Below are 24,777 nucleotides of genomic sequence, written 5' to 3'. Positions count from 1 at the left end.
CTTGAGACTTCCTGCTGATCAGCTCTTCAAGGGAGTCTTTATTCTCTGCCCAATTTTGCACAAAGGTATCAAAGGATTTTAACACATTAAAACTTGAAACCTCTTAAAGAAAGAAGGTAATTTATCTCCTTCCTCCCTCTCTCCTTGTTGCTGGAGTTTCACACCTGGGAGCTGTTATAACTCAGTCTTTACATAAAGTAGAGTATTTCTTTTTAGAAGTTACTCAGCCATCCTTACACACACATGTATATTCACACATAATTACTTGAAAAAAATACTTCCAACCTCCCTTTCAGCTTCTAAGAACAGAAATAAGAAACACCTTAAAATAACTGTAAATAAGAAACCTCGTCACGCTAAACACTTCAAAGTGGAAGAGCAAATATCTCAAGAAGCTTGGGGAACTACACCTAATTATGAATTAGCGCTCAAAACCAGATACAGATAATCTGTCAGATAATTTTTCATTTCAAATAGATTTAAAAATACTATTCCCTGTGATCTGGTAGAGACAGTTACTGCTTACTGATAACTGCAGAGCAGTTATCAAACAAAGCCTGTGGAGTGGGAGCATGGCATGCCAAGCTGCTAAGACGGACTTTATGCCTTTGCAGTACCTGTGCAGAAGATCCCCAGAGGAGGTAGTCTTTCAGTGACACTGCAAATGGGCAGAATTCTGGTGAAACACATACTGGTCACACTCTGGGACTTCAGTGTGGGTCCTGACACCCCTCAGTGTCCACCTGAATCACACAAAACAGGCTCTGTACCCTTTGCTAGTTCTGAGACAGACACAGGCAGACAATGGACATGGAGGAGCTGCAGGACTCTGAGATGGGGTTGGGGAAGAGAATGGATGACCATCTCTGACAGGGTGTCCAGCAGGAACTTGGAATGGCTCTGCCAGGAAAATATCCCGTGGAAGATGAGAGGTACCTACTGCTATAAGGACCTTGTAGAAAACTGACTGAAGGAGGACTTAATGGAGGAAGTCTTGGCCACCATGAAACATCAACTTCCTGCAAGGATCTTCCTGGCACAGAAAGTAGCAGCCTCAGGGCTGTGGGCCACCATCTCCTTCCACTCCAGAATAACCATTAAAGTCCCAGATGAACACCCTCCTTTTCCCCTTTCTTCACAGCAAAAAACCCTTTCAAAACCAGAGTCCCTGGAGCGGAACTATGAAGCAAGGGCTCATGAGGACTGGGTAGCAAAGTTTTCAGCTAACATGGCAGAATAGCTACAGAGAGCAGGCAATGAGTGACCAGGTCATGCCTGTAAGAGAGGAGGAAAGAAGAGGCCATAGGAGCAAGGACTGACATAGCTGAAAGACAAAGACAAAGTTTATTGCTTATTCCTTCAGTGTTACAAAGCCAAATGGGGTGCTTTTCTAGGTTACAGAAGGCCTGCACCAAGTGAAACACTGACATTGTGGCCTGCAGACAAACAGCCTTTGTGTCTGATGAAAGAGAGACGAGACACTGACATGTGGTAATGAGCCCAGAACCCAAAGTGGCAAAACAGACAGGTCCCGTGTGCTGTGCTCTTCAGTCTTGGTACTCAGCTTTGCACCCATCAAAGGAGTAAAGCCTTCACTACAGATTGTAGTTATTTCCAGAGCTACAGCCATGGGACCTGGGATAACAATGGCTGCATCCAGCTTTCAGAGCATGTGCAGACATCGTGTGCTATGTGCACAGGGAAGTGTGCAGAGCTTGGCCTCAGAAACCCAGCAGCCCTCATTTGAAAAGCTGCTGGGAACAAGCCTGTTTCACCAAGTCCAATCACTTGGACTGTCTGCCCCTTCAGGACATCCTCACTTGCTTTAGTCTTTCTCTCTTCACCCCAGTGATTACAAATGAAGAGGAAAGCAAAGAACAGAGCAAAGAGATGAACCTGGAGAACAGCTGACAGCACTTTTGCTCAGCACAGTGCACTCACATGGCAGGACACAGGTGCCTACAAAGAGAGGGGGCCTAAAACAACTTGATGCAAACAGTAGCCTTAAGCTACTTGTGTCAAAGTGTCCAAGAGAGTGCAATGGCTTTGAGGAATCATCCAGCAATGTCTCACAATCCCCTGCTACCTTCCTCATTAAACCTCGAACAAAGCTGCAGGGTATGTTAGTGCACTCCAGCTAGGCTTTCCCATGGGGAGAAGGGAAAAGCTGGAGTCAAAGACAGTGCAAAGGGCTGGATTCAGTGCTAAGACTTGAAAATGGCGATAAAAGGAAAAAACAGCAGTTGGAGGAGAAACAGTACAAGCCTCCTTTTGTCACCAAGTAACACACAAAATTTGGCATAGAATGCTGCTGAGATAATAGCAAAGAGCAAGCAACAACAGCTTCACCTCCACCCCCCCAGCCCCCAGCTGTATACCCTTTTCTCTGAAGGTTGAGCACTTCAGTGGCAGGGATAGTTGCCCAGCCAGCTCAGTGCATCAGAAACAGCCACTAGGCTAGCAGGCCAGCTGGAAAGCAGGAAGTGCCTGGAGCAAGCTTTAGAGCCCTCCCAGCACCGGTGGCACAGACAGTTCCCTAGGTTCCCAGGCCTGAACATGAGCATAGGAGAACTAAAAGGTAAAGGGAGCATGATAACAGGTTTTGTCCTCATCACCTTATGACTGAGATTTCAGTATTTCCATAAAGGGCAGGAAGAGTGGAGAAAAGCATGGAAGTGAACCCCTGGTGATCTCTCCTTTAATTCCTGATGTGGCTGAGCAAAGCCCAGGCTATCTCCTAAATGCCGTTTTAGAAGACACTTTTCTCAGAAGCAAAGCTGAGCTCAAATGGCAGGCAGGATGAACCCTTGGCAAGGAGACAAGTATTTTCAGTTTTTGCATCAAGGACAAAGCTGTCCCTGTCTGAAATTAGACCTAAAGACTTGCGGAAAAACCTTTTTGAAACATCTGCTAATCCTTACAGTGTACATTTTTTGAATTTGAGAGCTCTTTTGGGAGTGGGGTGGGTCTGGACATGGGGGAAGAGGGAGCACACAGGGAGAATCTACCGGTGAGAGACAACTTGCTCTACCAGCAGTAAAATTATCTGCATCACAGGCAGGCCACAAAAACACCTGAATCATCCATAATCCTTTAGATATATCTATTTATCAACTATTTTCTCCAACATATTTTACTTCAGTATTGCACTGGTTTCAAGAAAAAGAGGCAGGCCAAGATGCAGATGCTCTTTGTGGTTCTCCAGCCTGCACTTAATTAATTTTGAGTTGCTTTAAAAATAATTTAGGACAGTGCTTCCACAGCACATTGCTGAAGTCTGACACAGTTCATGCTTTCGCTTCCCAGAACATGTGCAAAGCTCTCACCTCTGCCCAGCTGTGAACTAAAACCCCACAACCCAGTGTCTGTGCTGACTCAGAGGAGGAAATCAGACATGAGACACTGCCTTTTCTCCCTGCCCACCCCTCCCCTTTCCAGCAATCCTTTTCTCTGTCACCTACTTCTGTTTAAAACCCCTTCAAACAGAGATGTTCATGGTTAATAAGTCACGTGAGGAAACCGTGCCAGCTCCTGCAGTGGGCAGACAGCTGGGGCTTGCTCTCCAAGTCACACCATTAGTCATGGTGCCGACAGCTTCACATGCTCAACTTCTCACGTCAGGAAACAAAGTTACCAATTAATTATTTTTAATAAAATAATTGCTTTAATGCGGTATTTAAAATAATTTTCAACATCTGATCAATAAGGTAACAGTACACAAATATGGAAAATGCTGCACTTTACATAAAAAGTAAAGCTATGCATTTAATTATACAAAACAATTTTACCCAATGCCATCAATATCTTGCAAACTATAGTTTAGTCAAAGTACTGCTTTTCTTATATATATATATGCTATATATACATATATAAATAATTTACAGCATTCATTTACTAGGTTTGTTTACTACTGTTCCAACAAAAACCAACATAACCGATTCACAACTTTGTGAATTTGGTAACCATCTGCAGTGGTTCTGACAGTGCAGAATAGTTGTGTGAATAGTTGCTTCAAGTTTTGAAGCAGCATGCCAAGTAACCATAGGAAGCTTGTTCTTTCAAAGAAAAAGAATTCAGCAGGAAGCCATTCAATAGTTGGTTAGAGCATGGTGCTAATAATGTTCTGTGTTCAATCCCTGTGCAGGCTGTTCACTTAAGAGTTGGACTTGATGATCCTTGGGGAGTCCCCTCCAACTCAGGATATTCTGTGATGCCATAAATGCAGTCAGTGCCTTTCCCACCAGTCCTGGGAAACAGCCATGTTATACAGCGCTGTGTCATGGAAGGCAACATGTTTGGAGGCTGGGGAGAAGGGTGACCCAGAGGGCTTTCCTTCCACCACAAGGCAGTCTTTACCAGCAAGTAGACAATTTTTGAATCTGCTCTAACAGTCTTTATAATCCAGAGTCCTCCTCCTCCCTAAATGGAAACAAAGCAACTGTCTAAATATTTTCTATTTGAGAAGCTCCCCTGTTACACCACATTAAAATATTGAAACAATATTCTAAAGCTGTGAATCCCGTGCTTTGCAAACACTGCTCCTCTCCAAGGAGAGTCTTCAGCTCCAGAGTTTCAATGCATCTCAACTTTTCCCTTTTTTGTAGTCAGAATAGGTTTTGCTAGTATCTTTCCACATCTATGCTCAAGTTCAATGCTATTTTTTGTATCCACAGAAAGATAAACAATTTTTTCTGTTTACCCTCCTTGTATTTTTATTAACTCCAAATTTTCCGTGACCATCCTAGTATGCTCTAACTACACTGTGTGATGTACTTCAATCACAAGAATGACTGATTTGTCCTCCTTCCCTCAGTCTCTTTCTCAGAGGAAAGGCTGAGGGCAATTGAGGCAAAGTGTGGGGTAGAAAGGACCCCTCATTCCTTTTACTTGCTACTTTAATCTCCACAAATGAGCATCCAGTACTAATTCTAAACTCAGAAAATTTCAGAAGCTGTTGAATCAGACAGGCAATACATTAGCATGTTTACTGACCGCTGGGTCATGATTAAATACAGTTGCCATGCTATGCTGTGCCATTATAGTGATATTTGTTTCCCTAAATAAGATTGGGTTGGAAGGTGGCACTACACATAGAACAGATTTTGCAGACTCTGGAGTACTGAAGCAAGTGACATACATAAACTAGGGACACTTATCAAACCCTCAGAGCTTGTAAGACAGTTAAATGCAAGCAGATAGGTGCTTGTGTGTGCAGCTCAGTGTTTTCACTGGTTTACAGACTGATTTAAGCCAACTATTATTAAAAACCTTACAGGTGCTAAGTTAGGTATTTAATAAAAATGTTTATCTGTAAACAAGAGTTATCCTTACAACGGATCATTTTCCAGAAACTGGAATTTCGAGACAGTGCAACAATGCTTCAGTGTTTTCTTTGGCAGTAGACAGCACGGTGAAATGCAAGATTCAAATCACTTTAGAAGAGCACGGTACAAGTGTAGAGAATGCTTCATCTCCCTTTCTTGTTCCATGCAGAATATCAAGTCCCTGAGACAGACACGGGTTACTCTTGGACAGAGCATCTGCTTCGTAAGGCTAAAACCTGATGATCCAGCAATTCCATTGCCGTTCAAACCCTAAATGGGGGAGAGAAGAACAAAAAACCCATCAGAAACATTAGAATTTCATGTAAATAGAGATTTTTAACTAAACTGGTTGGATTATACTGCCTACTTGTATAAAACTAGCCCACTGATATTCAGCTTTCCACGTTGAAAAACAGCAATCCAAAAAATTCTTGCACATTAGATACTGAAAAAGAAAAAGCAAGCGCTTGCCAGCTGATGGTTTGTTTCAGTCAAAGCAACCACAAAGTTCTTTATTCTTTTAAAATTATACTAGTATGGTAAGATAAATTACTGCCATTTCACTGAAGTCTGCCAAACAGACTTGCACTGAGAAAGGATCAGCCAGCCATGAAGAAAGAACTAACACAGTACCTATGCAGAGCTCCAGGTTGTGCACAGCTCTTACTACTGCTTGCTCCAGAGGTTTCCATCTCTTCATGAGGAAAACTGTCACTGTGAGTGCACCCTAGCTTTGGAACATGGCCAGGAGAAACTCTCATCCCAGCCATCATCTGTGCTCTGTCCTTTAGGTGGACAACTAACCAACAGTGAAAGCATCCAGATATTCAGAACACTGTATCTGAGCTTATCCATCTCAGTCAGCTGCCTTGCTTGGTTATGAAAATACAAATGGTAGGAGATGATGATATTTAGTAATTTTACATTCAAGCTACTGGAACAAGCAACCCCCACGCTTTCCAAAATGCCCCAAGATTTATTATTAGGGGTGGGGAAGAGGAAGATTACCATGAGCTGCACAATAGACTGGCTACTTATCTTGGAGCCAATCTGTGCTGCACAGCCAGTCTCTTATCACTACTGGAGGGTTCTTGGTAATGAATGTAATTTGTACAAATACGAGTGCTCAGTCTCTGTAACTTCAGCAAGGCAATGCCTGCCAGCATCAACACCACTTGGAGATGGTGTTGCTTGGATGCAGTGTTAACTATATCAATTCTTACCCTAACACTCTCTGCAAGACTTCTGCAAAATGACTTTGCCCACTTTGCTTAGAGAAATCTGTTTAAATCCCCCATTTATTAGAAATGACTACCAGAGCTGGACTACATGTAGCAGCAAATGCTACTGTTGTTAGAGTGGAAGCATTGAAATTTATTAAAAATATAAAGAGATTCACCAGAGAGCACATGCTAGCCACAGAAAACCCAGGGCACATTGCAGAAATGGAAGCTGTATATTTTACAAGCAGCACGCAGGGTATTCAGCACCATTTCATTTGCTTTACAGTCAATACTATTAAACACTATGAAATGCCATCATTTGAAACTTTCAGTTTGTTAAATGGCTTGGAACAAATGCGTGCGTGGGGAAGACTGCTGGCCACATTGCACAGAGGGCACTGCTGTCCTAGTAAGACACAAAAGGGTCACAGTTCAAGTTTGTCATATGACAACCCTGAAGGATCCAGGGAAAAGATAGCTCCGCAATGCAGCTGCCAGCACGGGTTGAAAAGGAGGTCAGTCCAACAGGATGCAGCAGAAGGCCCGAGGCAATGTTATAAATGAAACAAACCCCAAGGGTTTTCAGTAACCCAACAGCAATGTCCTTTATAATTCAAAGAACTTTATTGAGGTGAAAGTATTTTCTCTCTAAATAAGTCATTAGACTAGAAGTCTTACCTTTAAAAAGACACCAAACAATGCCACCCCAATCCTGTTCACTCTTACAAAAAGGAGACAGACGGCACAAATCCCCCAGCCCTCTTTGGAAGCTGTTGTAGCTGCAAGATGCTACAACAGGGCAGAAGCACCAAGCTGCCTGAGTTTGAGACAGAGTTATGGATTTGTTTATTCTTAAATTCTTACCCATCATTCCCAGTGCAGAGACATAAAGCAATATTATGCTGTAATACCACATCCAAAGTCAAAGCTTATCCTGGGCCCCTGTTTACTAAGACAGCCATTCACAATTCTAAGTTTCCCATAGCATCACTCTGGCTTATCAAAGCTACCGAGTGCAGTATTTCAGGGGCCAGGGAGCTTCTGGACAACCAACAGCTTCTACCAAAATTTAAAAGAAAGTGTCCTACTCTCAAAGTACATCATGGTTTAAAAATAAAGAACCCAAGAGACAGCCTAGGTCATTCCAGTACAGATAGGGACATGCTGGGGAACCCACTTTTAAGTGAATTTATACAGTGCTGAGCACTATCTCCTGTTAGCTGCTTTCTTCCACAGTTGTATTGAAACACTGGTTTTTCCTGGCTTTGTTTTGCAACTTGGAACAAGCAGTAGTCCAAGATCTCCACATCCCAAAGAATCATCACAGATGCCTTTGTTAATGTCCAAGACTTTACTTAAGAAATGCCCAACTCTGAGCTCTCAAACTGACCCAAGGGACACTTTAGGGGAGAATCCTCTGCTGCTCCACTTGAACCAATTCCTATTGGGCAAGAGGTCAACCTTGTCTGGCCTTAGGCAAGTCAATAATCCTCTCCTTTAGATCTGACGTATCCCTTCCTCAAAAGCACAAAGCTTTTGAGACCTGAAAAACAACAACCCACTCCTTGCTCATAGACATCTCTGTTATGCTCCTCCCATTCAGGTAACAACCACATGTGTCTTGCTGTTTTTGGGCATTCCTCACTGCTAGTCTTCAGCATATCCCAATACAGCTATTGTCTATTTCTAGGGGAAAAGTGCTGCCTATTTCAGCCAGGTCACTGGCAAGTATAAAGATAAGCAACTAGAAAATGCATCCCTGTAGAATCCATTCTAGCAAAGGGTACTGCAATCAGCCTGCATCCCCCTTCTGCAACATCTAATTATTAGTGCTTTAACTAGCAACTTCTTTTTTGCTTGCTCTTTTTTTTTGTTTTTTTGTTACCTTGAAGTTCCTGCCTTTCAGTAAATCCTCACCACCCTGCCTTCCTTCCAAAACAGAAATGACAGACATGCAGCCCAGGAGGGCCAACTACCAGTGTAGATTCTACCAGTCAGCCTGGCTATCACAGCTGACAGACCCTGTTTTTGTAAGCCAGGTAAGGCACTACAGCAGTGTAACTGCACCACTGTAAACAACCCTTCTCAGTACTGAGACCACAACTGGCTTAAAATCAGCCCCAGGAGGTCACCACAGCAGCAGTCCTGCTTTGGAACGATCCTCAGAATTGAGCCCAATCTGCAGCTTTTCCACAGCAGCACACTGTCAGTCACCCTTAGGGCCCTTTATACACACCTGACAGAGATCAATTACACTCAATGGTCTTGGCAGCAGAACACATTGTGGTGCTCCTACTGTAGTCCCAAGCTGTTGAACAGCCAGTTTAGTTCAGAGGTTGCTCTGAAAACCTGTTTAAAGATCTCTAGAGCTCTCTCCAGTGGCTGGATGGAGAATTAAATACCAATTCTCTGAAAAGGCAAGAGTGAAGTTAATACAGAGCCACCACTACCACCTTACTTCTAGTCTGCCAGGTATCTGGAGCTTGACATCTGCAAGTCTGGATCTTGGATACCGACAAGGATTTCAAAACTGCTCAGAGCTATTCTACAGGCCCTGACACAAATCTCAGAGAGGTCTGCAGACACCTTCCTTCCCACCAAGTCCCAGTCAGGTTCAGTGAGCTGTTCCTTGTGAAGTATATGCTCCCTTCTCAAATTCAATGACTTCACACCAACCAAAATTCAAAACTTTAAACTCTTGGGAGGGAGACACTTTAAGGGAGAAAACTCTTCAGCCAAATGTTAGAAGTCGATCCAAGAGTTCTCATTTCAATTTTTGGTGTGGCAGAAACATATCACAGTCCCAGAGCCAAGATCCCAAGAGCAAACTGTTACTGCACCTCTGCTGCACATTATAAAAATACTACCAGCAGAAGGAAGCAACGTCATGAGACACTTTTCAATGACATCTCCAAACACTGAAAAATGACAGCTGTGTGCAGCAGAGATGTTGCTGAGAGGTGGTAAGAGTTAGTGAATTGAAACATCCGGGTTCAACCCCCATCTCTGTCACGTGTGGTCACACTGAGATCAGTGGTATCTAGTGTATGCTGTACTTGGTTTCCCAGCTGTAAAATACAGAACACATTCCTATCTCATAGGAGGAAACAAGGGTTAAAAAACCATTAATGAATTGCGTTCAAGCACTTACCTGAGTTTCCTCCAGCAGCCAGAGGGAAAGGAACAGACCCTGTCAAAATTGTGACATTTTTGCTCGTACACACAAGTGTCTAATCTAGGCCAGAGAAAACAAAGTGAAAGAAGTTGATAGCAGTTTGTGGCAAGCTAGCCTACTGAAGCTGCCTATCCTAACAACCCTCAGTCTGACAGAAATACTCCCACATTCACAACACTAAAATATGACATGACTCAATATTTATATGCTTGTTTTTTAAAAATAAAGTTGGTTGTGTTAGGTTGGGGTCTAGGGATTTTTTTTTTAACCTTACAGACTATTAGGGTAGCTCAAGCCAATGGCTGAAAGACTCAGATCTCTATATCCAGACTGCTTCTTGTGCAGCTGAAAACAAACGTTTATCTGCAGCCTACAAAAAGCCTCACAGAGCTGTCAGATCTATATAATAGAAAACTCCATTCAATCACACATTTTTCTTCAGATTTCATTGCAACATTCCTACAAGTCCTTTCAAATGTAGGCAACAACATGTTTTACATATTGAAACAAATTACTGTGAATGCAATGTCAGTTTATTCACTATTATGCCCAAGATTCATGTACGCATGTCACTTCGTATGGGTACATCAGATGCTTAATCTGTACCTGGAGGTAATGAATCCTATACAAATATGTCATGTTAGTTAACAGACAATTATTAAGCTGAAATTTCCTGGCTCTTTGCCACATCATTTTAAGCAATGTATTGTCAACTAAATTATAAATCTCTTGACCCTTCACATGTCATCAACATTTGTGTGCTACCAATATGTTCAGCCTAAAGCTACAATGCAATTAGTCATTTAAATTGCAGATATCTTTCACATATAAGAAGAATTAAGTTCATCTCTAGCACAGAGAAGGCACGATATGGGCCAGTGAACTGTATTTCTGAAGTGTGTGAATGGCAGTTGAGAATATTTTTGCCTATTTACATGGGGAAAAAATTCAGATCAAGTGTATGGCCTAGACTGACAGGCGCCATGAAATTCCATAGAAACTGAAACTCGTCAGCTGACAGAGCTGTGCTTTGTTAGGTCTTGAAACAGATAGCTAAGATGCTGAAGACATTTTATAATTGCAGTAACTTCGGTCCCTTCTTCCCCAAAGGTATGACCATATCATAGACACTTCAGTTGTCCAGGAGCTCAAATAAGAACCAGAAATTGAAATCAAGAGTCTGCATACATTAAGCATATGCAAAGTAGGAAAAACCTCACCCTCCAGTATCACTTAATACCTGTGGACTGAGGGAAAGGGTGACAGAGACAGAAAGAGACACAGAGGAAGTGAGAGAAACCATTGAAGTGTAGAAACAGATTTTATAGCCTGGTTATGAGCATCGACTTATATATAAGTAGCCCAATTGGAAATGATTGCTTTTAAATTAATTTTATGCAGCTTCTAAGAAAATACTTTAGCAGATTATCATGTACTCATGCCAAAGACCAGGCAGTGGCCTCACTGCACAGGGAGCTATCATACACATCATAACATACAGCTATCATGCCTTTAAATTCACACTTGGACGCAGTCATGTCCTTAACACCAATACTGAAGCTGATGAATTGTGTTAGGGTGTTCCCTCATCAGAAGAGCTTATGGCCAAAAAGTGGCAGTAGCTTCTACAGTTACCACTTACAAGAGCATAAACCCCTTCCGGGAAAAAAAAAAAAAAAAAAAAAAAAAAAGAAAAAACAGAAAAGACAAAGAAAGAAAAGCCACTGGATTGTTACACACCAGAAAAAACAAATCATGTCTCTTCCTCAGCCACTTGGAAGAGTTGGGTTTACTTCCATTCTGTAGAAAGAATTTGTTGCTTAAAGGTTTAGTTCTTCTTCGGTCAACCTAAAGAACACTTCCAAAGCTTAAACAAGCACCATGTACAGAATATGTTTAATCAACATGCATACCAGCATCCCAAAGTTGTAAAGCAAGAAGGGTAAGTGTAAGTTCTGCTAACAATGATCAGATGTGGCAGACACAAGAGACGATTATAAGCTCATTTCCTCCACCCACAGTCAATACTAAAAATGGAACAATGACCACTGTGGTAAACAAGGCATTTCTCCCACTTTTGCTTGCCAAACTTCTTTGCAGAAGGAGAATGCAAGTGTGGACTGCCCTATTAGATGTGCACAGCCCTGGAAGCATCACATTATTTTAGGTATGTTGGCCAGGGCTAAGAGTGACAGAAAGGAAGTACTTTAATGGCTCTGCACTGACCACAGCACATCAGCTGCATTCATGTACTTATGTAGCAACTACTTGCAGTAGCTTAAGTTTCCACAGCAAAGCCAGACTACCTGTGACACTAATTAGCAGAGCAGCCAGTCTTGGCAGGGGACAGTACAGACACAAGCAGTATCTGGAAGGAAGAATCTCCTTTGTCATTGGATCTGGCAAAAAGAAAGAAAAGAGACGAGATGTACACCCGAGTCAGTCAGTGGAACCAATCTGGAAGAAAGCAGGTGAAGAACTCAGCACCAATAGCACTTTGGGGCAGGAGAGATTGCATTACTTCTAAGTATTTAATGTGTTATTATGGAGCCAGAAAAATAATGCAAAGCAAGTAGTCTACCCCAAAAAATTACACAGACGTGCAAGTATCCAACTAAGTTTTCCTATACACAGTAGAAGAAGTGCCCGACCACAGTACTCAGATGACAACCATAAGTGTAACAGCCAGTCTTCTGAGTCTACTTTCAGAAACATCTGTAGACTTTTTTCCTCCCTGTTGCATGATTCTGCAAAAACACAAAGCTCATGGTTCAAGGCCAAAGATGACCTTGCACCCAAGACACCTCTGAATAGAAGGAAAGAAAGTTTAAGGACTCGGAACCGTAGTCTTCAAATTTCTAAGATCCCAGTTACAGTGGGAATGAGTCAAAGCTGTTTCCAAAATGGCTTTGTCAACAGAAAAGCAGTAAAACTTAACAAAAAATATAAAAAAACCCTTGACTATTTATCAGCATTGAAAACATTATGGAATGTTACCAACCAGTAAAAGCTATGAAACAGAACAAAGAATTGGGAAAATGAGTCTGTGGTTTCAAGTTTGTTTTATTTGTTTTAGAAGTATCCTCCCTTCCCAAGATGAGCTAGTTTTCAATTCTCCTACCCTTTAATTCATTACTGTTTACCACATGCCCTCAAACTAGGGGAGGAGGAGAGGTGGGTAACAAATGCACAAACCCCAAGACACATATAAATCAAATCCAAAGGCCTCTCCCCTTCATTGTATCCAAAAGCATCCAGAGGGATAAGAATGAGAGAGATGAAAATATTGCCACCTCTGGATTACAAGTAGCACCAATTAACACATTTTCACAATAGAGGGATTTTCTTACTAGAGCTTTCTCAAATTACTCTTTCTGAACAATATCATTCAAATGTTAAGTTGCAGCGAAGAGAACATGCAAAACTATCCAAACTAGTGTTTCCAACAAGAAAGTAAAAAGAATTCCCATTATACTGATGCCTTTTCTTTATTTTTTTTAATTAGGCCTAGAGCATTAGCCTTATTTTTTAATTCCATGATCATCATGGATTTGTCCCTACAGCTATTACAACTTTAGAGATACATAAGCCATCATGGCAACATATAGATTATTATTTTTATATTGCTTTTAGGTCTTAATTAGTTGACAGGCACTCCTCTGGACAAGAGCTTCTTTCTGTACTTGTTACACTATGAGGTGATGAGGCTGCTGAAAAGCAGACTTCTAGCTGAAAAGCACATGCTTGTGTCACCACATGTTCTAGTTACCACATTAATATGGCCCATAATAGGTCTCCTGGAAAGACCAAGTAAAGCACAATTTCAGATATCAAAATAAGATGAGCATGCAGGAAACATGTGCTCAACTATCTCAGAAAAAAGACTTTTCAGAAGAGGAGCAAAGCCCAGTGCTGGAGTGTAGAGAAGTAGAAAACCTCAGGCTGAAGAATCATCCCAGTTAAACACAGGTAATAATTTGTGGATAAGTAAGCATATCATGCTCCCTAAAATGCTGGTGTGAGCCCTTCACATTTACTGCAACAGTAGGCAGCAAATCCAACCAACCCAGTCTGCTGAACTGAACTTTCCCATTATCCATTATGTTTTGGTACTGAATAAAGAAAGGCAAATATACGACAAATTTGCTTACAGAGTTTCACTTTTTTAATACATACTGTAACTGATTGTTTCTTCCCTGTCTGCCCAAATACCTTAGGGCTTCGGTTTGCATCAATAATTGCCCGAAACAATTCCTTTCCTTTAACTGTTGCAGTAGGCAACCATAAAAAGAAGCTGTACAGAGCTGACATGGCCATAGGAGACACAAACACTGTACAAAGAACGTTATCCAAAGAAAGTTGAAGTCGTAGTTAAAAATCATAATCCAGTTAGCATCAGTGATTTCACTCAATAATGTTAAATATCATTCATATTTAGGAATAACTTCTTTCATCAAACCTGTCTACCAAGTTATTAGGATTTAAAAAAAAATAATAAAAGGTCACAGGAGTATTATGCACAGATTTACTTGCCATTGCACAGTCTAGAAGTTCTAACATTTAAGATTACATGAGAGTAAAACTGTCTGTATTTTGTCTGTATTTGCAATTTGAAATGAGAAAGCATATCCTGCCTGTTTAAATTATTCTCAGACAGGTTGCCCAAAAAGATGATTTTAAAGATGCCCAAATGTGTATCAGCCTAAGGCCATATTGTACTTGCTTTCAGTTTCAAAGACCTCCTTTCATCTCTGAAGAATGGAATGTTGTTTACTGCTCAGGATGTTTTGCCATGTTATCATGAATGTATTACAAATGTTCTGCTTCTTGAACTAGAGTGTTTGTCAAAACCATTCTTAATTCTACATGAGAAGTCTTAAGCCTTTTATAAATCCTGCCCAGATATATTGGGACACTTAAAAACATGTAAATCTAAACATCCTTCTCAAGGATTGCTGTCCTGCATAATTTCACAAAATAGAAAAAAAAAGGTCTGCAGAGAAGTGCTTTCTGGTAGCACAAAGCCTAAGAACTAGGCACTGGAATGTGAGCTTGCATGCAAGAAACAAAAATAGTTTCACTGTCAGAATTAGTTTCACCTACTGCCCTTACAAATCAGTATGGCAACCTATTTCAGAAGCTGCTTAAAATACAGCAGGTAAATTTGTGACAATGGAATGCTATCAAGGTTTATGGTCAGTTTTAGGTGTGTCATGTCCACATTCTTTTAAAGTGGTAAAATAAATAATGAATCACCAGCTTTCAACAGCAACACTGTTATCTGTCTCACTCTGGCATAATCTCATGAAGCTTTTAATAAAGCAGACATACCACAGATGATGAGAAATAACTGAAAAGTACTTAACAGGCAGACTTGTTAAATATTCAGAAACAAATCCGGCAATAATTACAGAAAACCACTACGAAGAACAGGAATAGTTACCTGATAGAAGCTTGGGGGAAGATGAGAAAAGGATGGGGAAAACTGTTCTTGTGCTAGACTGATTTTTTCAAGTTTTTCCAGTGGTATTATAAAAAAAAATAACCATACCTTTAGCTTCATGTGAAAGTGCATTAAAAAACTTCAAAGAAGAGAAGAAAAGCTGCTCAGAAGCTGTGAACACTGCTTTCTGCAGCTTGTTTAGAGACAGATTGCTTCCCTTCACTTGTGGTTAACAGGGAGTATTCAAAGACCTAATTCTGTATTCAATGTCAGGGAAAAAATAAGTTAAAAATTCACTGAAACAAGTCTATTTCACCTGCTTATAGTGAGGCCTCTTGTCACAGTTCAGATGAAGAAAAAAACTACAGAACATATCCCACCACTGTCTCAGTTACACTGCAAGTAACTGAGGACAAGGTCCTCCCAGACTCCACTATGCAAAAATGATGGAGTATTTTCAAACCTACCATCTATTTAAGCTTCCCTGACAACAAGAATGAAAGAGACTTAAGGTTCATCAGACAGGACAATTTTACCACCACTGCCTCCACACAAGAGTTACTTTCCAGGCTCCTGCTCATTGTGATTATGTCAGGCCCGCCTTTCACTTGAGCAATATCGAGGCTTTGTCATAGAGGGGCAAAACTGCCAGTAACAGTAATTTCTCTCATCTCCAGCAAAGATGATAACCTCTAACAGAAGTAGGCTGTCCATCTCCTCAGAAAGGACTTCTGCAGCCACAAAAGCTTCCCAGGTACCAGGAGCAGTTACTCTTCTGCACATTAATGTATTTGCTCAGAAAAGATTTGTTAAAAGCACTTTCAGTATTCAACGTGAGCCATAGAAGACAATCTGGCTCACTGCAGGAAGTGAACAGATTTATTTACTACTTTTCTGGGAGAACCTAGCTAAGGTGAACTCACAGAATATTTGAGAAGATTGCCTATGCACTGTGCATGGATAAATGTCCACAGTCAAATGTCAAATCAGGAGCCATTTCAAAAGCCATCTAAACCAAGCAACTTAGTTCAACTAAGTTCAACTTAGCTCAACTAAGGGGCTATGACAACTACCCACTGTGGAAGCCACCACAGCTTGGTTACCCTCCACTACAGATGGGAATTTCTCTGAATCATTATTTCATCAGTCCTTTACACACAGTGCTCTTATGGACAGTCTTTCCTTTAACACACAATTACATACTCTCATCAAAGTTACCAGAAACAATCCTTTCAAGCATCTAACACACAAACTATCCTTCTTACAGAGTGCAACAAATCATTTTGTGTGAGAGAATTCTCACTTCTTCCTACAGGGAAAGATAAATGCAATTCAGTATAAAGATGTAACACCACGCAAGTCATTGCAAGCCATGTCTGTACCTCAAGCCCAGATCCAACGTTTGATGAATCCAATGGTCTTTTCTTCCTTGGTCCAATGGCTGCCAAAGCTGTGAGGTTGGCTTCTCTTTGCTGCATCTGTGCTAATTCCAACTGTTGCATCTAATATAAAAAGAAAACATCTATATTAATTATGATACACATTATGTTAAAGGTTCTTTTTATAAGTTTCAGACAGCTCTGTAGCCCCTAAAGAAACAATTTCACAGCATCTTTCCCCTCTTTCTGCTCACTTTTGACAAATTCCAGTACTCAGTCATGCCTGGAGCCCTTTGGACAGCACTGTGTAAGTAACATCTTTTATGAAGACCACACTGTAGCATCAATGCAGCCTTAACATGAGCCTTGCAGTTGCTTCCTTACCTCATAAGGTTTGTTGTTTCTGGTTAACAGAAAATCTTGCTTTATGAAGCTGGATTAGTATTAAAAATGGAGGTTACCAGGTTATGTGATCTGGGTTTATTCTTTTTTCCAAATCTCAATTCCTGACTGCACAAGCAAGATACCTAATTTCCTCTATCACTTGAATCCAGCACTTAATATTGCCATTGTGAAACACTGTACTACCCAATTTAACATGATGCTGCTAGTTGACTGCTAGTCTTTCTTTTCTCGGTACATATTAAAAACAACCTTCACCTGGGCTGGGATGGGACAGAAACCCGCAGTAAAGAGGATTAAAATGTAAAAAAGGAATTTTATTCTTGTACTTCAAGATATATTCTATTCAACAATTATTGAAGCCAGTTGCTCTGGAGCTCAACTCAGTCAAGTTTGCTGACAGACTTACTGTTTTAGATCAGCAACCTTGCTATTACAACCACACTGGTTCCAGATCCACCAGCTGTCCAACTTGGAGCCTGGGTGCAGAAGGAAGGCTTTCCAAACACAAACCTCTGTTTGATCCCAACCCTAGGATGATCTGACCTGCAACTAGTATAGCTCTGTAGCCCACGTCCTCCCCATTCCCAGGACTTACAAGATTGTTCAGATGGAGATTCTCTGCATGGATGTGCGCACACGTCTTAAAAAAATTTAAGTACAACCATACCATGGGTAGGAAAGCATCCAAATCTCCATCCATTCCCCATCATAAACCCAATGAATTACCTGGACTCCCTCACCCAGTCAATACAGATATCCTGCTTACCAAGCTTGCAACACTCTATGATTTTGCTTGCTATTCAGCTCTCAGAGATCCCACTCGGAGAGGAGAAGAACCGCTGACAACAACTGAGCTTGCAGCATCTACATGGTGTAAAGTCCCCTACTTGCTACTACTTAAATAAAGTTGAATCCACAACAAAGAAATACTTTGGGGCTCAGGGGGAGTGTTTTGGGGAAGAGAGGTTTTGGCTGGGTGGTTTCTGGGTGGGTGTTGGTACAAGTGTTACCTTACTTCATATAAGTAGATCTTAGTGATGGTGGCAGCTTCACATCAAGTACTGCAGCAACTAGGCTACTTAAATAAAAACGGTATTTCAGGGCAAGATTCCTAAAAGGACAATGTTCCCTGGAAGACTCCAACTGCTCAAGGTTTTTCAGCAGAAATGAGAGGAAGCAAGACTTTAACAAATAGATTGAGAATACAGTTTTGGAGGGGGTTGTATGTTTCAGTTTTGAAAACAGCACTATTTGCAAGTCATCTTTGATCACCCTATGTAGGCTTTTAATGTAGTAGTACTTCTTCACATAGTAGTACTTCTTCAATGCTAGGTACATTCACTTACCACACACCCTATTCTTGCTTTTGTATGCAGTGTAAGCAATTAAAACCTTATTTATCAAAATTCACTCAATTCAATCAGCTTGTTTTTTATCCAAATATACAGGATTGCTTTCAAGAATACTTTACAGACTATAAACTTTCACACTACTAGTACTTTGCAATTGTCTGAGGTAAACTCCAGCCAATCTACTAGCATAAAATGTTTAAGATAAACTTTCCTTTAATTTCATATATAGATTGAATCTTGTATCTTTATATTCAGTAACGCACTCCAGCTAATCAGAGATGGGGGAAAGTGAAAACAGATTAAAAAAAAGTATCTCCCTTCTCTCTCAACCCTACAAAACACACACCAACCAGCTATTCTGCAGTTAGACTTGTGGCTGCTGAACACCTCTGGCTTGAGGCAGCATTAAAATAAGCCCTGTCATTTCTACAGCTGCTGTTGATGGGCAGCCATGGTCAAGTGTGAGGACAGAGCTATGAATTAAATACCAAGAGGGCTTTGGGCTGGCATCAGCATGGGGTGGAGGGGACTGGGCAGGTTGAGGCTCTCATGGTGGAGCATCAGGATGCAGCTCTGATTGAGGACTGGGCAGTGCCCTGGCACCTTCACCATTTACCCTGTGGAATTCAAGAGTACCAAGTGTGCTGCTGGCACAGACACACTGCAGGAGGGAGCAATGCTGCTGGAGGGCAGTGCTGGCAGAGGTAACAAAGGAGAGGATGACACCTGGGGGGACTGTAAAAAAAAGATGTGCTTTCTAGAAATAGAACTGATGCATGTTCGACCAGGCAGTTCCCAAGACAATGCTGGAATCACACGTCATTAGCAACATCTGCTCTCTCCAATACATTTTCCACCTCCTTGCTAGTCAAAGGATTTTTCAAATCATACAGAATCTCACCAGGGGTTTTGGAGCAAAAGAAAAAAAAATCATAGTCTTCTTGCCTTCTACACATCTCAGAGATTTTTCTGAGAACATAATTAAGACAAATGAATTTAAACACTCAATTTCTATAATGGACTCAACAGATCCCCATTAAGCGATATGGGCAGGCATCCAAATTGCCCTGCTGAAGCCAGCAAAATCATCTTTTCATCAAGTTTTATTCCATTAAAAATTGCAGATTAAATGTCTAAACATTGTGTGAGCAGTTAAAAGCACAGGATAAGAAGAAGACAGGCAGATAATGTCAAGGGAGACCCGACATACTGGCTAGCTAACTACTGCCAGATTTTCCTAAACAAGATTAGGAAAGAGCAAGAGGTGACTACCTGGAGTCAAATCTTTTTTTACCAGTTAGTTTTGTAGCACCTAAGTTAGAGAAGAAAGATCACTGCAGTAAGGGACAGTATCAGAAATATATACATTTTATTAAAATATAACAAAGAGAAGTAGCACAGTTTCTCTTCTAAAGGTCAGTTTTCTTAACATTGATGTCCTTGAGCATAACAGGATACAAAAAGAACTGTCACACCCACGTGAAATCATACCATCATACCCATGTTGAAAATACAGGTGTATCTTTTTCCTTGAAGCCTGAAGTGTGTGATGGCAATTCCAGAGGAGCAGGAGGGAGCTGCACCATACATCAGACCCCCAAACTAGCAGGCTGCCCCTCAACCTGACCTACTTCATCTGCTGAAAGATACTGCTCTTCCACTACAACACAAGAACCCAACACATGCTCTATTCCAAATTGGTTCCCCAAGAAGGGCATAAGAGGGGATGGGTTCCAGGCAAGTGGCAAATGAATGTTCATGCTTCTTTTCTCCCCCTTTCTGATTTCACATATGCTAAGAATCACAGTACAAAGAGTTCTAAAAACCTGTGTATAAAGATCAAATTGCTATGAAAACGTCTCAGAACTTGTAAAATAGTCTTTGTTGCTGCTGGCCTTTTTAATAATAAAAATAGGGTTTAAAGTCTGGTCTTGCAGCAAGCAGGAATCTCTAGGGTGACACAATAACCATTTTAGTTAATCTGACCTGCAGCAGAAATCAGGAAATAAGGTATGTTTTAAAGTCCTTCCTTATAGTGAAATGGCATTTGCAGCATGGCTGTAATCACACAAAATGAAAGGTTTTAAAATTGACCTCTCTGTTCTTCACTCAATCCTCTGAGAAAAGTATTTCTTTTCCTGCTCACAGAAATTCTCTCACTTATGTCTCATACCCCACATTTCAGAAAATACGCAAAATCTAGTTTTACTATTACACCAATGACATTTTTGAGGCATTTTAATATTAAAAAATAAATTTCAAGTTGTATAAGAAGACAAGAAATACTTCAGCTATGAGATACTGAAACTTTTACTTAAAGCAATATTGCAGATTGGTTTTAAACTCTTTTGGTTACGAAGTACATGATAATGTGGTTGCCTGCCTTATCAGAGCCTCAATAGTGCAAGTTATGCAAATATTGAAGCTTTCCCTAAAGAGGAAGAATCCCTTAAACACAACTGATGCGAAGTATACACTGCTAGAAATAAAGTCAACTAATTCACAGCAGCTAATCCATAATGTGTACAGCAGAGAGTGGCTGTATTATCAAAGATGGGAGGGAAAAGAAGAGTGTTATCTGGCTGAATTCAAGTTCACCTTGGAAAAGGAGTAAATGAAAGCCTTTGTGTCTGGCCACAAAGTACCCAGGACAGGATTCAGGTATTTCATGTAAGCATTCACAGAAGACAAAGTGCATTAAACACTTGTTCTCTAGATCCTCAAAAAACGGTTTTACCAGGGAAGGTTTTTCTACAGGTAGAGATGAGATCACCTGTCTTAGCCAGGCTCATAGAGCAGTAACAGGACTGAGGTTAAAGAAAAGCCAGACAGGCAGCCCTTGCCCAGCAGATGACATGCCACCATCGTGCTGGCATGAGCAATTCATACCAGGCTGCTTCTGCAGGCACTTCCATATACAAAGTACTAGGAAACAAATCTGAGGAGCAGAGAAAAGAAATCTCTCTTCATTTGAATGCTAGGAACTCATCCCTGGTAAAAAAAAAAAAAAAGTAAAAAAATTGTCTTGGCAATACAATAACAAATAAATACACCCCCAAGGATGTAAATGAGCTCAGAAGAAATACTGGCAAGACAGATGTGGCTAAACACCACAATTCTGGACTTGGTTATAATTAATATAAGAGAAAGACTTAAAAATGTATGTACAAGATACTGGCTTTAATATTAAGTAGAAAGTGGGGATGTTTCCACATATGACATTACAGGCAGATAGAGTACAGGACAGATTAAATAAATATTTAATCTAACAGAAGAACTGGCAGGAAAGGAAACCAGGGAAGGCTGAAGACAACTTAATGTATGCCTAAGGGTTATGTGTGCTATCCAGCAATAAGTACATCAGGAGTAATAAAAGCACTAAAGTAGATGAACAAGAATTTGTATAAGACTTGCAGGGGGAAAAAAAAGAAAGGAATATAGGCATACAAAAGAGACAGAAACTCCCAATTCTATCAGCTTCCACAATAAAGAAACTAAACAATAAATTAACAAATAGTAAAATTCAAAGTAAGTCAAAGAAACTGTGACCAAATTTCAATGTCTACCTTTTTCTAGCTCACGTCTGTGAAAGAGAAACCTCAGGACCTATCTGAGCATTTTATTGCCCTTTACTTGTGTATTTTTAAGGAACTAAATACTGAGGTACCTTTTTAGTGGGTCCACTTATGCCACTGAAATGACTTTTCTCTTTTTTTGTATCCATTGTGTCTTTTTGACCAGCTTTTTCAAGTAAGGTTTCACTGGGTTTCATTATGTCCTCTGTTTAGTACTTTGAAAGTTGCCTACTGCTCTCAGTCACTCCTTTCTTCATTGTCTTTGGAAGAAAGAACTGCAATTTTTTTCACATTCCCTTTAAGCATTTTAAGGAACTTGAGAAGAAAATGAAAAATAAACCTTAAAATCTGCTTTCAATCCCAAGCCTCTCACACTGGTTGTCATAAAGCTCAATGAGCATTACTGCCTCCAGTATCTACCTTTCCTATACAAAATTTTCTGCCCTACAGGTTGAACGCGGCTGAATAGCAGACTTCTCATATGGGGGACATTCTCTGAGGAAAACTGACACTTGGAGGCTGCATATTTAAACATTTACCATCCTCTCCTCTTGCCTATAATGCAATTTCTCTTCTTGCAATTGCTTCCTTTCAAACTGTTTTAATTAGCCATACAATTAGTTTCCACTGACTTTTCCCTCTGTTGTAATTTAGATTTAACAGCAGAAAGGCAGAATAGCATGCACTGTTTGAAATGCAGTCCTGACTTATAATAGAGCTGTATGTAATACTGTAAATTTCTTTCAGGTTAATATCCCACATACCTGCTTCAGTGGCACAACAGGCCCTACTGTGGCTGTGTCCCCCAAGACCAGCTGCTTTGTTCTAAGAGGGTGCAATAAAATGTTCTGGAGAACAACAGAACATTTTTCCAAGATAGCTATGAAGTAATCTACCAATAGGAGGAGGGGAAAAAGATTGTATTTTGAGTTGGTATTTCACATTTCCTAATATATAATTAACTCCACACAAGGAAAAAATCCAAGGCACAGTGACTTCCTGACTCCTTATTTTGCCCATTATTGACAGGAAGTTCCTATGTGTTGGAGGGTGTACTGCCTTTTACTGTTTTTTTTGTTTGCTTAACCATTATTGGTACGTTTCTGTGTCTTCTAGGACACTTGGAACATGATTTCCTCTGTGCAATCCCATCAGCTTGCCTTACTTGGAGAAAAGCTCTTGGGTGTCTGGCATTAAGTTCTCTGTGTGCTTTCAGATACTGCCTAGGCTAATTTTGCTGCAAGGACAAGAAACAGACTACAGCACCCCACACCAATGCAACGTATTCCACGGGTTTTGTTTCAGATGCTATCATTTAGGAGAAGACTGTTCAATGACCATCAGCAGGCAGGTTTGTCCATCTCATCATGCAGTCCACCCAACACTTCTTGGCAGACAACTCTCTGGATCTTCATTATCATTTTATACTTTCAGCCCTAAAGTTTCCTCTATTAGCAAATTTCTGATCTAAGGCCATAGTTGCAACTGGTTACATGTCCATTCTCTGTCTCTCAGACAAACTGAGAAAAGGCTGGCTATTTGCAAATCCAAGAACATGCTTAATGGAGTTTTGTAGGGGGGCTGTTTTTCACTAAAGATAGTTTTTATCTTTCAGGCAGATGGTTTTAGGGTATTTGATGTAGTGTCTCATATGCTCTTTTCTTACATTCCTTCCAAACACCAGTATAAGTGTCACAAACACGCATTTGGTTCACTTTGTAGCTCACCCAATAATCTAGCACGTTGTGGAATTTCTATTTCTGATTTTCTACAAGACTTTTAATGCAACAATCTCTGACGATTGCCATTTGTAATTTGTAAGGCTGCATTGCAGCTAATAAAATTTATGTCTCTTTGATTATTGTGGTTTGGTTTTTTGTTTTTCAAAACATTCAGAAGCAGGTAAGAAACACTACAGAACAATCAAGATAATATAAACCAGGCAATTAAGCAGAAGTTCTTAGGATGATGCTGAAAGCTCATAAAAAAAGCCAATTGATCACAATGAGGTCTTGTTTTGCTTACAGCATCCTGTACTTGCTTTTTTGAGAGGTTATGGTTAACTTCTGCCCTGCCACAAGAGTGGTCTTCAATAATTTGAACCATTGGGTCCAGAAGACCAGACAGAGAAGCAGCACAAGAGGAAAAAGAAAACAAACAGATTGAAAATGTGAGTTAGAGGTGGTAGGGCAAGCGGCAAAGAATCAAGTTACAGTAACTTGTTACCTGAGACTGCAAGAGGAAATAAGGGACTTAGAAGGTTATATGAGACCGGGAAAAAAAATATGGTAACTGTTGAAAAGATACTATGGAACAACTAAAATTCAGTCATTACTATGTAAGAACCCAGAACACACTGGAATCATGCTGTCTCTTTATTTGATGTCTTCTATAGGGGTTGTTTTGTCTCGACAAATACCCTAGGGTTTGTCATTTTCCTCCCAGTCAGCTGATACTAAAGGTATTCAATTTTCTCAGTATCTCATCTACTGCCATCTTGTATCTGTGTCAAAAAATGCACGAGTGCATCAAGCAGGCAGTAACAAGGGAGTGGAATATCTGTGCAGTCTCAAGTTGTCTTGGTTTGAAAGACAGGTGTTTGTTAAGAAAGGCAGGAGCCTTTCATGAAATGGAGTAAACCCCCTCCCTCTGAATTATTATAATTTTGAAATTAAGGAGCTCTCAGGATAAGATATGGGAGTAGGAATAATAGTTCTTTACTAGGAAAATTAAAAATAAAATACAGTAATACAAAAAAAAAAAAAAAAAAACCAAAAAAACAAACCAAAACCAAAACCAAACCAAAACACTGACAGAGTCAGAATACAACCTGACACCCCCCCCTCAGTCAGGGTGTTGGTAGCAGTCCCATTAAATGGTGGCTGCAGTCCTCCTGGAGTG

The 24,777-nt window shown here is 40.5% G+C and overlaps 1 protein-coding gene across 2 annotated transcripts in view; it reads right to left on the bottom strand.

Moving 5' to 3' along the window:
* Nucleotides 1-3,641: 3,641 nt before the first annotated feature.
* The window catches only part of TAF4B (TATA-box binding protein associated factor 4b), a 55,967-nt gene continuing 34,831 nt past the window's right edge, over nt 3,642-24,777 (bottom strand). The window contains exons 13-15 of one of the 2 annotated variants that reach the window (XM_088174273.1): nt 16,548-16,667; nt 9,699-9,782; nt 5,460-5,594 (exon numbers count right to left, since the gene is read on the bottom strand). In XM_088174273.1, the coding sequence (XP_088030399.1) occupies nt 9,741-9,782; nt 16,548-16,667 (162 nt within the window). In that variant the 3' untranslated portion in view covers nt 5,460-5,594; nt 9,699-9,740. Of the gene's footprint in view, nt 5,595-9,698; nt 9,783-16,547; nt 16,668-24,777 lie in introns of both variants that reach the window. The other variant, XM_014874286.2, reaches the window with a different exon arrangement.

Source organism: Sturnus vulgaris, chromosome 1, assembly GCF_052056855.1.
Source record: "Sturnus vulgaris isolate bStuVul1 chromosome 1, bStuVul1.hap1, whole genome shotgun sequence".
Taxonomy (NCBI): domain Eukaryota; kingdom Metazoa; phylum Chordata; class Aves; order Passeriformes; family Sturnidae; genus Sturnus; species Sturnus vulgaris.
The sequence above is the reverse complement of the archived record's forward strand: the minus strand, read 5'-3'. Positions and strand labels throughout refer to the sequence as shown.